The 12163-nt window shown below is 35.8% G+C and overlaps 1 protein-coding gene across 1 annotated transcript; it reads left to right on the forward strand.

Annotated features, from left to right (window-relative positions):
- The first annotated feature begins 1623 nt into the window (after positions 1–1623).
- gdf6a (growth differentiation factor 6a) lies at positions 1624–7477 on the forward strand. The gene is made up of 2 exons (XM_073847389.1): positions 1624–2067; positions 5302–7477. Exons 1-2 carry the CDS (start codon positions 1731–1733, stop codon positions 6180–6182), a joined length of 1218 nt encoding a protein of 405 aa, XP_073703490.1. The 5' UTR covers positions 1624–1730; the 3' UTR covers positions 6183–7477.
- Positions 7478–12163: the final 4686 nt, after the last annotated feature.

Genomic DNA, 12163 nt, shown 5'->3' on the forward strand with positions numbered 1-12163 from the left:
TGCAGGCTTGGTGAGCAGAAGAGACTTCTTTAAAAAAACATAAAAAATCTTGCTGTTTAAACACGTTTGACCGGTAGTGTACATCGACTAATTAAACATGAATTTTGTTGGGTTGTCTTATTTTTATAATATGTGTACTTAAGCCATTTCTTTCTTCGAAATGCAACGCTGTTGCAATTTATGACCGCAAGGAGGCAGTGCAGCGCAGGATAACGGGACAGGTGAAGCTGGAGAATTAACCAAGCGTCTACCGCCAGTTTCTGTGAGAAAATAAGTGAGACTTTTTACTTGACAGTTACAATAATGCATTTCAGCTTTAGGACTTTTAGTAAACATGCGTAAACATGACGGCCTGGAAATTAATTTGGACATAAATTTTAATACAACTGTATTCCACTGAAGATTAAAACTTAGAACATTTTAAAGCTTTCTGGTTAGTTACAGTTTATAACTATATATTCTCACCTAACCTGTTCTTCCCCTGCAAATAAGTCTTCAATTTCGACCTTTCATTATAACAGTCTTGATTTAATAAGCAACTTTTATTTTCTACGCTACTGGTGCCGTTCTTCGAGAGACGATGTGCCCTGCAGTGAGGTACTTGTAGTCAGTGCACTAGATCTGTGAATATTTTTGTCGACCTGTTAACCTCTGTCAACATGTTAGTCTACTTGGAAGGCCTGGCATCCTGTTGTGTTGCTGGTGCAGAGACAGAGAGAAAACCATAACCCCCTCCCTCAGTGACTTCGTTTTTGGCCAAATATAGGCAAAAAACTTTGTGTAATTAAACTTTGAATTAATTTCTGACACCCTAGATGCCGTTGTTTTAAGCCCTGCTTTGTCTTTAAGACTGTCTGTCTCTATGTATTTTATACTTTATAATGTATATTAATCACTTCAGTTATTAATAGCAAATAATAAATATTTATACATTTAAAATTAGTACTGGGCAACGATTAATCGCATTCAAAATAAAAGTTGTGTACTGTGTGTATATATTATATATATATAAATACACACACATGGATCTATATATTTAAGAAACATTGTTTATAGGCTATATTAAATATATTTACATATAATATAAATTAAATGAATATAACTATATACATATTTTCATATTTTCAAAATATATAGTGTATGTGTGTCTTTATATATACATAATAAATATACACACTACACACACACATTTATGTACACAAACTTTTATTTTGGTTGCGATTAATCGTTGCCCAGCACTAATTTAAATTCAAACATATAAAATATAAATATTTAATCTTCATTTTTTATGCATGAAATGGCACTTATTATAATTTTTATTCTTTATTATATGCCATTGTTATTGTGTATGCTATTAGTCTATCATCACCATCATTGTCATTAATAATAATAATAATGCCTCTACTACTAGTACTACTACTAATAATAATGTTTTTACATTAAGTTTATATAGCAAATATTATAATGACGTGAAAACAAGAACACTTAGGAGGTGTATAGAGAGTCTGGAGAAGTTCTCCAGTAAATACAGGAGCGTCTGTGGAGTGGGCGTGACTCGTGAGCGAGTGTGTCTGCAGCCTCGCTCTCTTGAGCGTACAGCGCACTTCACTTGAGACACGCAACACAGATCCCGCGCTGTCCGCGCCTGTGAAACAAACACAAACCAAAAAAAAAACCCGGCTTCACTGGGAGACACGGCTCGCCTTCATTTTTTCTGGGACAGTAACACCATGGATGCCTTGCGAGCGGTCGCCTTTTACACGCTCTTCATTTTCCTTTGGAGTTTACCGTGTTGCCAGTCAGCTGCGCTTCTATCGCAGAAAAGGAGCAAGGGTGCCAGGAGCGCGTATGATGGACAAAGGTCACCCAAATTTCTTAAAGAGATTTTCGCATCCTCTCCGGGCTCGAGTCGTCGGGATGATTTAAAGGACCCGGTTGTTCCTCACGACTACATGATCTCTATATACAGGACTTATTCCGCCGCTGAAAAACTGGGGCTCAATGCAAGTTTTTTCCGCTCTTCAAAGTCTGCAAATACCATAACGAGTTTTGTAGACAGGGGAAAAGGTTTGTTTTGTTTTTTTCTGTTTTCTTACATGCATTATCTATCTGAATTATGCAGTTTTAATATTTACTAATCAACCATTATTTTATTTTGAAGGCTTTGTGATATTGAAGCACATGCTGTAATTATTTTAAAATGATGTATGCTTTAAACACAAACTCGTGTGTACTCGTGAAGCAACGACTTTCTGTTAGTAAAATAGAATTATAATTTATATATAGACATAGATCTAGATTATTGTTAGAGGTAAAAAAAATGAGATTTTCTCTTGAAATTAGATGAATAACTCTAATGAGTTTGTTCATGTGCTAAGGATTTGGAGATCACTCGTCCTGCTTGGGCCGCAATTTAATGGTCAGCACGACCTTATATTTCAGCTAGTATAAAGTTATATTAGTTTTACACTGACCCTAAGGTAACATGCCAATAAAACACTAATTGGTGCGTTTTCTAAATGAAGGCAATAAATCATTCCCTTTACATCCTCGCGTGTAAGCAGTCCGAGCTGAACCTTCCCAAAAAAGTTCTATGATAAAACTAGTTACGTACGGACATAATTAAGTATTAAATTAGCTTTAAATATTTTGTTTGCGTAATACAAATGCTTTTAAAAGATAACGATTTTTGTTTTTCTTTTAACAATTTTATATTGAATTGCCTTGCAACATGTAATTGTGTGAACATTGTGTGGAAAACGAACGCAAAAACGCAACCGAAAGAGGAATGCGGCGCAAACAGTGCACTTTTCCTTTGCAGAAAAACGCGTTCGCAGAAAGAACAGAAGCGCAAGCTGATTTGATGAAAAAAGCTTCACTTTCCTCACTGATTTTGATTTGATGTGTCATTGGCTATGACCCTGCACTGGACCCTCTGTGGGTTGCTTTGCATCAAACCGCTGATTGGAGTATTTGAACTGGGTGATCTAATTGAGTGTCCATGTCATAACATATCAAACACTGTCTATTCTCCCGTAATGAACTAGTTCAGCCAGTGGAACATCACCAAAAGGGAAGAGCAAAAACTGGACAGAACGTCTGCAACTGTTGCTTTTTAGGCATTATAGTTTTTAAATTGTGGATAGCGTAGTGCATTACGCGGGGTTACGGATCAAAACGTCTTTATAAGCATCTTAAAGTGCTGTAGCAATCGGTGTGTAACACTTACCATCCAAACTGGATGCAAAATCAAACCGTTCCAGTTGCCTGGCTGCACTAGAGTGTCTTGGCTATATGCACCATGCGCGTCATTCGCTGCTGAATGTCATCAAGAATCATTTCCACTCAAGCGCCGTTCAATTATGATAAGGCAGTAATCTTTTTGTGTAACAGGAAGGAATTTCCTCCAAAACAGATAAGACATTTCCCCAAATTTTAGATCGTTATGGTTGCAAGATCAGACAAGAACAAACGGAATGTATGAAAATTACTTTTGGCACTTGTAAGTAACTCATTAAAACGCAGATGGTGCCCCGGTAGCCACACCAAGAGAAGTCTCTCTCTCTTTTTCTCTCTCCCTCTCTCTTTCTCTCTCTCTCTCTCTCTCCGTCGTACAGAATCAAATTATTGAAAAAGAATGTTTATTGATTAAAAGCGAGCGATTGTGCGGCTGAGGTGATTTATGAATTTCTATTAGCGGCCTTCACTTGTCTCGGTTATCTGTTTAGGCTGTCGCGTAAACTCGTCCAACTTGTATTTTATATGCACAATAATCACGATGTTGTTTTTGGCGGAAGGGATGAAATATAAGCGGGGTGCTTTTTATTGGGGTGGGAGGGAATTCAGAACTGTTAATTATTTGGTGACCTTGTATTCGATTTGTTTGAGGTCTTATAAAAACGCTAATGTGGACCATACGTGTACAGGAACGAAAACAAACATTTCATTAGAATTATTTGACATTTATGTTCACGCATGGACAAAGAAAGTCATAATAATAATCATTTTCGATTTATCTGTTGTAAATATTAATTAAAACTAAAAATTAAATGTTTTTTTTTTAAGGTTTGATTTAGTATTTTCTAATAAGCATTAAAAAGCAATCGGCTGTTGAACAGCCATATTAAAAATTAGTCTGGTGTTATTCAAAATTATGCACGTATTTATATGGGATTTTGTTCAGGCTAAATGATATCTGTGCCCAAGGCGTAGTTGGAGCGATAATAGTCTAATAGTTCAACTAAATTTCTTACATACACAAGCCCACATGAATTCAGATAAATGCTTCTCGTTTGGTCAGTCAGAGAGATAAAAGGCGGTGATAAAGTGCGACTAGGCCTCTGGATTCCTGAAGGGGAAAGAATGCATTAATTGTGCATTGTTCAGCACGTACAGTATGTCGCTTTGTGTCTGGCGCACTCTTTTTCCCCCCTACTCTCTCTCTTTCTCTCTCTCTTCCTCGCTATGGCTACCAGATATCTCTTATTTGCGTTGTCACCTGTGCATATTTATGACAAATTATTTTGCAAACAGTTTATCTATTAGAATACCCACATGACATAGAAGTCCCAAATAGAACCAAAAAACGCTTTAGATCCAAATGAGAACGTTTTTACGTTCTAAAAGAAACGTTTAAAAAAAATCAAGTGCTTTAGATTTAGAAATGATGTACTGATGCTTTATAGACCCATAAAACTAATACTGATCTGATGAACCATATGCATCAAAAAAGTTTTTTCTTTTATAAGAAAAGGGTTCTGTACTGCACATAAGGTGTAGAATATTTAAGAACTTTTAATTTTAGAATTGGTTTAAACCTGACCAAGCAGAAATTATTTCTCTAACACAAATAATTCTCATCGATTATCTTTTTTGCTCATATTCAGCTTCTTGTCTAATTTTAGATGGATGCTCTTTTATACTTGATTTTGAGTCCCACTTTCCAATTAAAATAAAGCTTGGTCTCTGAGAATGTGAGCCAGCAGAGTTATTATTTAACCATGTATCTTCCTTTTCATTTTTATTTCCAAGATGAATTCTAAAATGATTAAATATTTTTGAATGTTTGCTAGTTACCAAACTTCAAGAAAAAGTGAAACACATAATATCAACTGTGAGTTACTAAGCTGCGTCTTAATCATATTCGTTTCTACTGTTTTATACTTCATTTTGTGTGTTTTTTGTGTGTGTGAAGACTAAAAGAGAGCCGTAAATAAGGTTTTAGGTTTTACCTGGGCCCTTTATGAGAATGTGAGTCACTTTAAGTAAATCTGACAGCAATTATTTCTCTTTATCTTGCAGACGATCTCACGCTCTCTCCTTTGCGAAGACAAACGTATCTGTTTGATGTCTCAACTCTCTCAGACAAAGAGGAGCTAGTCGGTGCTGAATTAAGGATATTTCGTAAAACGCCCGGGGATGTCCAACCGTCCCCATCAGGCGTCTACAATCTTCATTTACTCTCGTGTCGATCAGAGAGGCCGTTGGCTTCCAGATCCATTGATCTTCAGGATTCCCGAAAAGCAGAATGGGAGGTTCTGGACGTTTGGGGAATTTTTAAAAGTAGACATCAAGGGAATCAGCTTTGTCTTCAGCTCAAGGTTACGCATGGCAAATCAGACACCGAAATCGACCTGAAGCAACTGGGTTTCCATCGGCACGGCCGAACGCAGCAAGAAAAGGCCATATTGGTGGTCTACACGCGGTCTAGGAAAAGGGAAAACTTGTTTAATGAGATGAAAGAGAAGATCAAGTCTCGCGGAGACGACGACGAGGAGGAGGAGAGCGCGCTGCAGTTCAAAGCGAGGCGCAGACGGAGAACTGCGCTCAATAATCGCCATGGGAAACGCCATGGCAAAAAGTCCAAATCGAGATGCAGCAAAAAGGCGCTGCATGTTAATTTCAAAGAGCTGGGGTGGGACGACTGGATCATCGCTCCGCTGGATTACGAAGCCTACCACTGCGAGGGCGTGTGCGACTTCCCGTTGAGGTCGCACCTGGAGCCGACCAACCACGCCATTATTCAGACGCTCATGAACTCAATGGACCCCAGCAGCACGCCACCGAGCTGTTGCGTCCCTACAAAACTCAGCCCCATTAGTATACTGTACATAGACTCTGGCAACAACGTCGTGTACAAACAGTACGAGGACATGGTGGTAGAACAGTGTGGCTGTAGGTAGCGAATCACACACGAGGGCATAAAAGGCGTACAAAAACTTGAACGATGAGTGCAGACGCGCCCAAACTGCGCATTCTCACCTATGCAAAAGGGATTCTTCATCAGAGACGGTTTTGACGATTTCAATGATCTCCACCAGCCACTGTTAATGGTTGTGCCAAGAGTGCGTGTACAGTTTCTCTAATCTTGGAACAAAATCTTGTTTGAGGAGGTTTGTCGTCATTTTTTACTCACACATGCTGGGTTTCTTTTTGTAATTACGTGTCCAAAAAAACTAAATATTTCCTAACGAGTCGACGAGGCAGGTAGAAGAAACGCCAGATTTAGTGCGTAACCGTCTGGACAGGATTCACTGAGGATTGTGTTACACCATTATCTCTGTGGACTCAGAAGAATGTGGAGACGGGCACCTGTTCAAACTCATCTGTATTTTATATGGATAATAATGAATGAGCAAAACGCAGTGCCCTGGAAACGCTTCTTTACAACCAACGAGTCATATTCAGCTCTTGGGGGCAAAGGTGAATGTACCAAACGCTAAAAAAGGCATAGAGCGATTCTGCTTCATCCCTACAGAGAGAAAGCGAGAGACTGACTCTTGAGTGAGTGACTGATGCTTTTTTGAGGAGTTTACTCAAGCTTGAACGTTTCTTTGAAGTGCCTGGACTTTAGGTGAAAATCCACAAAATGTAATTTTGTACTTTCTGAGAAGACACAAAATGGAGATCCATCAACGTTTGCATCTTTACAATTACAAAATGCACTTCCGCAACTGTCCAAGTAGTCTGGAAGGAGCGTTTTTTTCCCCTATCGACTGACAAGGAAAAAAAAGAGACTCGAAAGCGAGATTCTATTTAAATGCACATTAGCTTTGAATGCACTGTTGTTCATTTTATGAGCTGTAAATATTTGTAAAGTAAAGCCTAAAGTGCAACGTATGAAGAAATGCGAAACCGCATTTCTTTGTTAATGTACATTTATAAATGCACTCAAATCGCTATAATTTCTATTCTATTATTATTTTATTATTTGTGATGTACAGAGTTTCATGATAATCGTGTATTTCTTACGCTGATAAAAACAAATTTAATTTAAATTGTATTCATTATTGCTGAGGGTGGAAATACCATTATCGATGTCTACCTCATAATTGCATAGAATCTACGTTCTGAGGTGCATTCAGCTAGAGTTTAAGGTTTTTCCCAAATATATATAAATATATATACAGTATATCAATGGATAATAATCCACACTATTACTGTACTAATAAAAGGAATAAATTTACTTTGTGTGGTGCCACTGACTCCTAAGATGCATTTAAATCTTGACTTTGAGTTATATATCAATCATAGTTTTTAACTACATGTCAACGACCTAGAGATTAAATTGGAAAAAGTTTCAGTTTTTGATATAATCTGTCAAATCTATCAGAGCAATCAAAGGTTTTATAGTCAAACCCAAATTTAATCTTTAACATTTCTTACATCATCACAGTTTATTCGCTATAGTTTATAAAATGGTAATAAAATAGGACAAGACCTCGAGATATAAACTGTCAGAACAAATTCATCTCGATAATCACAAATGAATTACAGTCAAACCAAAATCTATTCAGACACCTTCAACATTTCTCACATTATCAGTTTATTCGCTATATAGTTTAGAAAGTTGTAATACCATATGACGAACTCAAGAGTTAAACTGTGTCAGAACGAATTCATCTTGATAATGTCAGATAACTTTGATAGAAAGGTATGTAACAAAACATGGTCAGGTCAAAGTGTCAAACATTTTAAGTTGCTAAAGTGAATATTATACACTACCAGTCAAAAGTTTTTGAACAGTAAGATTTTTGATGTTTTTGAACGAAGTCTGTTCTGCTCACCAAGCCTGCATTTATTTGATCCAAAATACAGCAAAAACAGTACAATTCTGAAAGATTTTTACTATTTAAAATAACTCAAATTCATCTTGATAATGTCAGATAACTTTGATAGAAAGGTAATGTGACAAAACATGGTCAGGTCAAAGTGTCAAATCATCATGAAGAATTTTTGGGTATAATATGTCACAGTTTACTTTATTTTACTATCCTCACTTACATAAATGAACTGTAGTGTCCTGCACCCAATGTCAAAAAATATATTTTGTATTTGAATAATTTTTGGTTTGACTGTATATACATATCATATTATTAAAATGTAGTATATCAATGAAATGTCATACTGGTCGGCAGTAAATCAGACTTGGTTAAAATTGTTTAATCTAATCTGTAAAATTCATCACATCAAATTTATCTACATAAAGAAAGACTGATTCTTATTTTCTACCACATGCAGTTTTTGGTAAAAAAAAAAAAAAAAAAAAAAAAAAAAACCATTCTATGGCATAAACCACACTGGAAGTCCTTAATTCCACATCATATGTTATCAATCTCCCAAACCCTTTAAAAGAGAAACTAATTTTATCAGTAGGGTTAAATAATTGTCCCGGGAAACAGGAGATGATGACCTAATAGAAGCCACTGCAGCAGCTGTTGAAAGCCATGTTTCAACTTAAAAAAATACTGTATGCTTGTTGTATTTTTGTAAACTGCATTTTGAAAGTTGCACTTGTATTTTTTAAATGCATGAAAACTAAATGCTAAACAATTTGACTTAAGGAACACACAAGTGACATTCTTATGGGCCTGTGCAGGTGATTTGCCCCCCCCCCATTTAGTTTCACACAGAGTTAAAATGTTTCAGCCCTGTGTGAAGTCTAACATTTCTATTCGTTTTTTCACTCAGCAGCTTCTTTTCATGTGTCCATCTTTTGTTTCCATTCTACTGACAGATCCTCTCCTGAGATAATCCAGCTCTTCACCTGATCTGTTTCACATTTTTATTAGCTCTCAGACGGTTTTAAAGCCCCATGGGATTTGTGTGGCTCGTTTTCACAGTGCATTATTAGCAGAGTTTTTATCCTCGCATACGTTTCTGCTCCAATAATCATGCCCGTGTAATGGTGCTAATATGTCGTAGAGTAATGCCTCGCACAGTCACCTCTCAGTGTTTGAAACATGTGGACCACAGAGATTCAAGGAAATGCATCTCCAGCGTGGATCTGAGCGTATGAGCAACAGGCTGTTTTCCAATGAATTAGCCATCCGCGGGTCAAGTTTTCTTAACACTGTAATGTTTCCCAATCTTCAGATGAAAAGGTTGAAGGGAGGGATTGCTTCCATATAGGCATCGGCCTTGGCCTGGAAGCAATTAGGAAATTGCTTTGAAATGCTATATGTTGTCCAGACTCTGTTACAGTATCATGTCACTCTACACATGTTTGTTCAAGGAGGGGAAAAAGATGCTAATGTGCTCTTTAGCTGTCTCTGCGAATGACACTTACAATGATAATGTCTTTCAGAATGAGGATGGAGACAGCATGCGCTGTGTCAGGTGGGATCTCATCAACCATAACAGGTCCTTTTAGATCTGTCTAAACAGATGGACACACACAAGAACTCACTCTGCAAGATTTAACACGGCAACACAGTAGGTTTTAATTATTTTAGCATTTTTTATTCATGTAATTGTGCACTGACTTTAAAAATCTCTATATACACATTTTTAACATTTTAAGTTGGCAGTCAAAAGTTTTTAATGTTTCTAAAAGAAATCTGTTTTTCTCACCAAGCCTGGATTTATTTGATCCAAAAAAATTCTGAAATATTTTTACTATTTAAAATAGCTCGTTTCTATTTGAATATATTTTAAAATGTAATTTATTCATGTGATCTCAAAGCTAAATTTTCCGCACCATTACTTCAGTTTTTCAGTGTCACATGATCCTTCAGAAATCATTCTAATATGCTGATTTGCTGTTCAAGAAACATTTATTATTATTATTATTATTATCATCAGTATTTAAAACAGTTGAGTATAAATATTTTTCAGTGTTCTTTGATGAATAGAAAGACCCTAAGAACAGCATTAATCGGAAATAAAAAGCTTTTGTAATATTATACACTATACAATTCAAAAGAGTCAGTATACATTTTTTTCTTTTTGGGAAAGAAATTATATAAATTAATACTTTTATTTAGCAGGGATGCTTTAAAATGATCAAAAGTGATGAAAAAACATTTTTAATGTTACAAAAGATTTCTATTTCAGATAAATGCTGTTCTTCTAAACTTTCTACTCAGCTGTTTTCATCATAATAATAATTATGTTTTTTGAGCAGCAAATCAGAATATTAGAATGATTTCTGAAGGATCATGTGACTGAAGTAATGTTGTTAAAAATTCAGCTTTGAAATCAAAGGAATAAATTGCATTTTAAAATATATTCAAATAGAAACCTGTTGTTTTAAATAGTAAAAATATGTCAAAATTGTACTGTTTTTGCTGTACTTTGGATCAAATAAAATCAGGCTTGGTGAGCAGAAGAAACTTCTGTAAAAAAACAAACAAACAAAATCCTACTGTTCAAAAACTTTTGACTTGTGGTATATTATATATATTTATCTATAATAGAACCTTAACTTTCTTCATTTAGATTTTCTACTCATTAAAAGTTTATAGTGGACAGTATGAATAAATAGTTAAGTCGAAAGGCACACATGGGATAAGTTTACTTTGGATAAAATAATGGGGATTGCCTTACTAGATGTGACAGGCTTCATGTCAGCTTGACCGTATTTTGCATTTGGATCCTTATTTGAGGTTTTTCCGGCACTTTGGACCATGAAACTGATCAGAATCTGTTTCTTAATCCTTGTAGAACATAAGTGAACTATTAAAGGATAGAAACGGAGACCGACTGCAGACCTGAGATGTCTCTTATTTGATTATGATTTATGAAATAATGGCCGGGTTCATAGAAAGAGTAGATGGAGATCGGAATGCAGAAGATACAGAGGGTGTTTAGCAAAATGGAATGCAGAGTTTACCATTCCGGGTTCCTCAGTGCATTCCTGGACTCAGTGCTGCATTAAGTAAATGGCTCTTCCTGGTCATTGGAGAGCTATCTTCTACTGTCGGGAATGCCTCTTGAGACATCACTGTTTATTTGAATGTTATGTCTAATGTGTGTGTCTGTGTGTGTGTGTGTGTGTGTGTGTGTGCTTCTTTCATAAAATTGTACAGTGAAATGCCTGGCAGATGGACAGATACCTTTCAGTGCAGTTTTGGGGAATGTTCTTCATAAATAGCCTTGACACATCACATCTGTGCGTGGAGTTATCAGACAGGATTTCGACTGTGGAGGGCTGTGGTAATGCTTAATCTCTAAGATATACAGTTTTGATTCTTTCTTGATTCTGGGAAGCTCTCTAATCTTACAAATCAGTTACTAATAATGGATTCATCAAATGGACATTAATAAAGCATAATTCAAAGGTGGGACAAATTATATTTTAATATAATGTGAAGCCAAGCTTATCTAGCAGCATTTGTGGTATAATAACAAATATGTGACCCTGGACCACAAAACCAGTCTTAAGTCGCTGGGGTATATTTGTAGCAATAGCCAAAAATACATTGTATGGGTCAAAATTATTGATTTTTCTTTTATGTCAAAAATCATTAGGAAATTAAGTAAAGATCATGTTCCATGAAGATTTTTTGTAAAATTCCTACTGTAAACCTATCAAAATGTAATTTTTGATTAGTAATATGCATTGCTAAGAACTTAATTTGGACAACTTTAAAGGTGTTTTTCTCAGTATTTTGATTTTTTGCACCCTTAGATTTCAGATTGTCAAATAGATGTATCTCGGACAAATATTGTCCTATATATCCTAACAAACCATACATCAATAGAAAGCTTATTTATTGAGCTTTCATATGATGTATATATCTCAGTTTTGTAAAATTTAACCTTATGACTGGTTTTGTGGTCCAGGGTCACATATGTATTTAAATGTTTTCCTTATTTTCCTTAAAGCAAAATCTGGTTTACAATGAGACATTGAGAAGTAAATAGGGTTCATAACCATCAA

Source organism: Garra rufa, chromosome 9 (genome assembly GCF_049309525.1).
Source record: "Garra rufa chromosome 9, GarRuf1.0, whole genome shotgun sequence".
NCBI classification, from domain to species: Eukaryota; Metazoa; Chordata; class Actinopteri; order Cypriniformes; family Cyprinidae; genus Garra; species Garra rufa.

What these genes read in the sequence shown, in the direction of transcription:
- gdf6a (XM_073847389.1), top strand. Translation starts at nt 1,731, where the DNA reads ATGGATGCCTTGCGAGCGGTCGCCTTTTACACGCTCTTCATTTTCCTT. An exon ending in TTTTGTAGACAGGGGAAAAG is followed by an intron (nt 2,068 to 5,301) that starts GTTTGTTTTGTT and finishes TTTATCTTGCAG; the next exon opens with ACGATCTCACGCTCTCTCCT.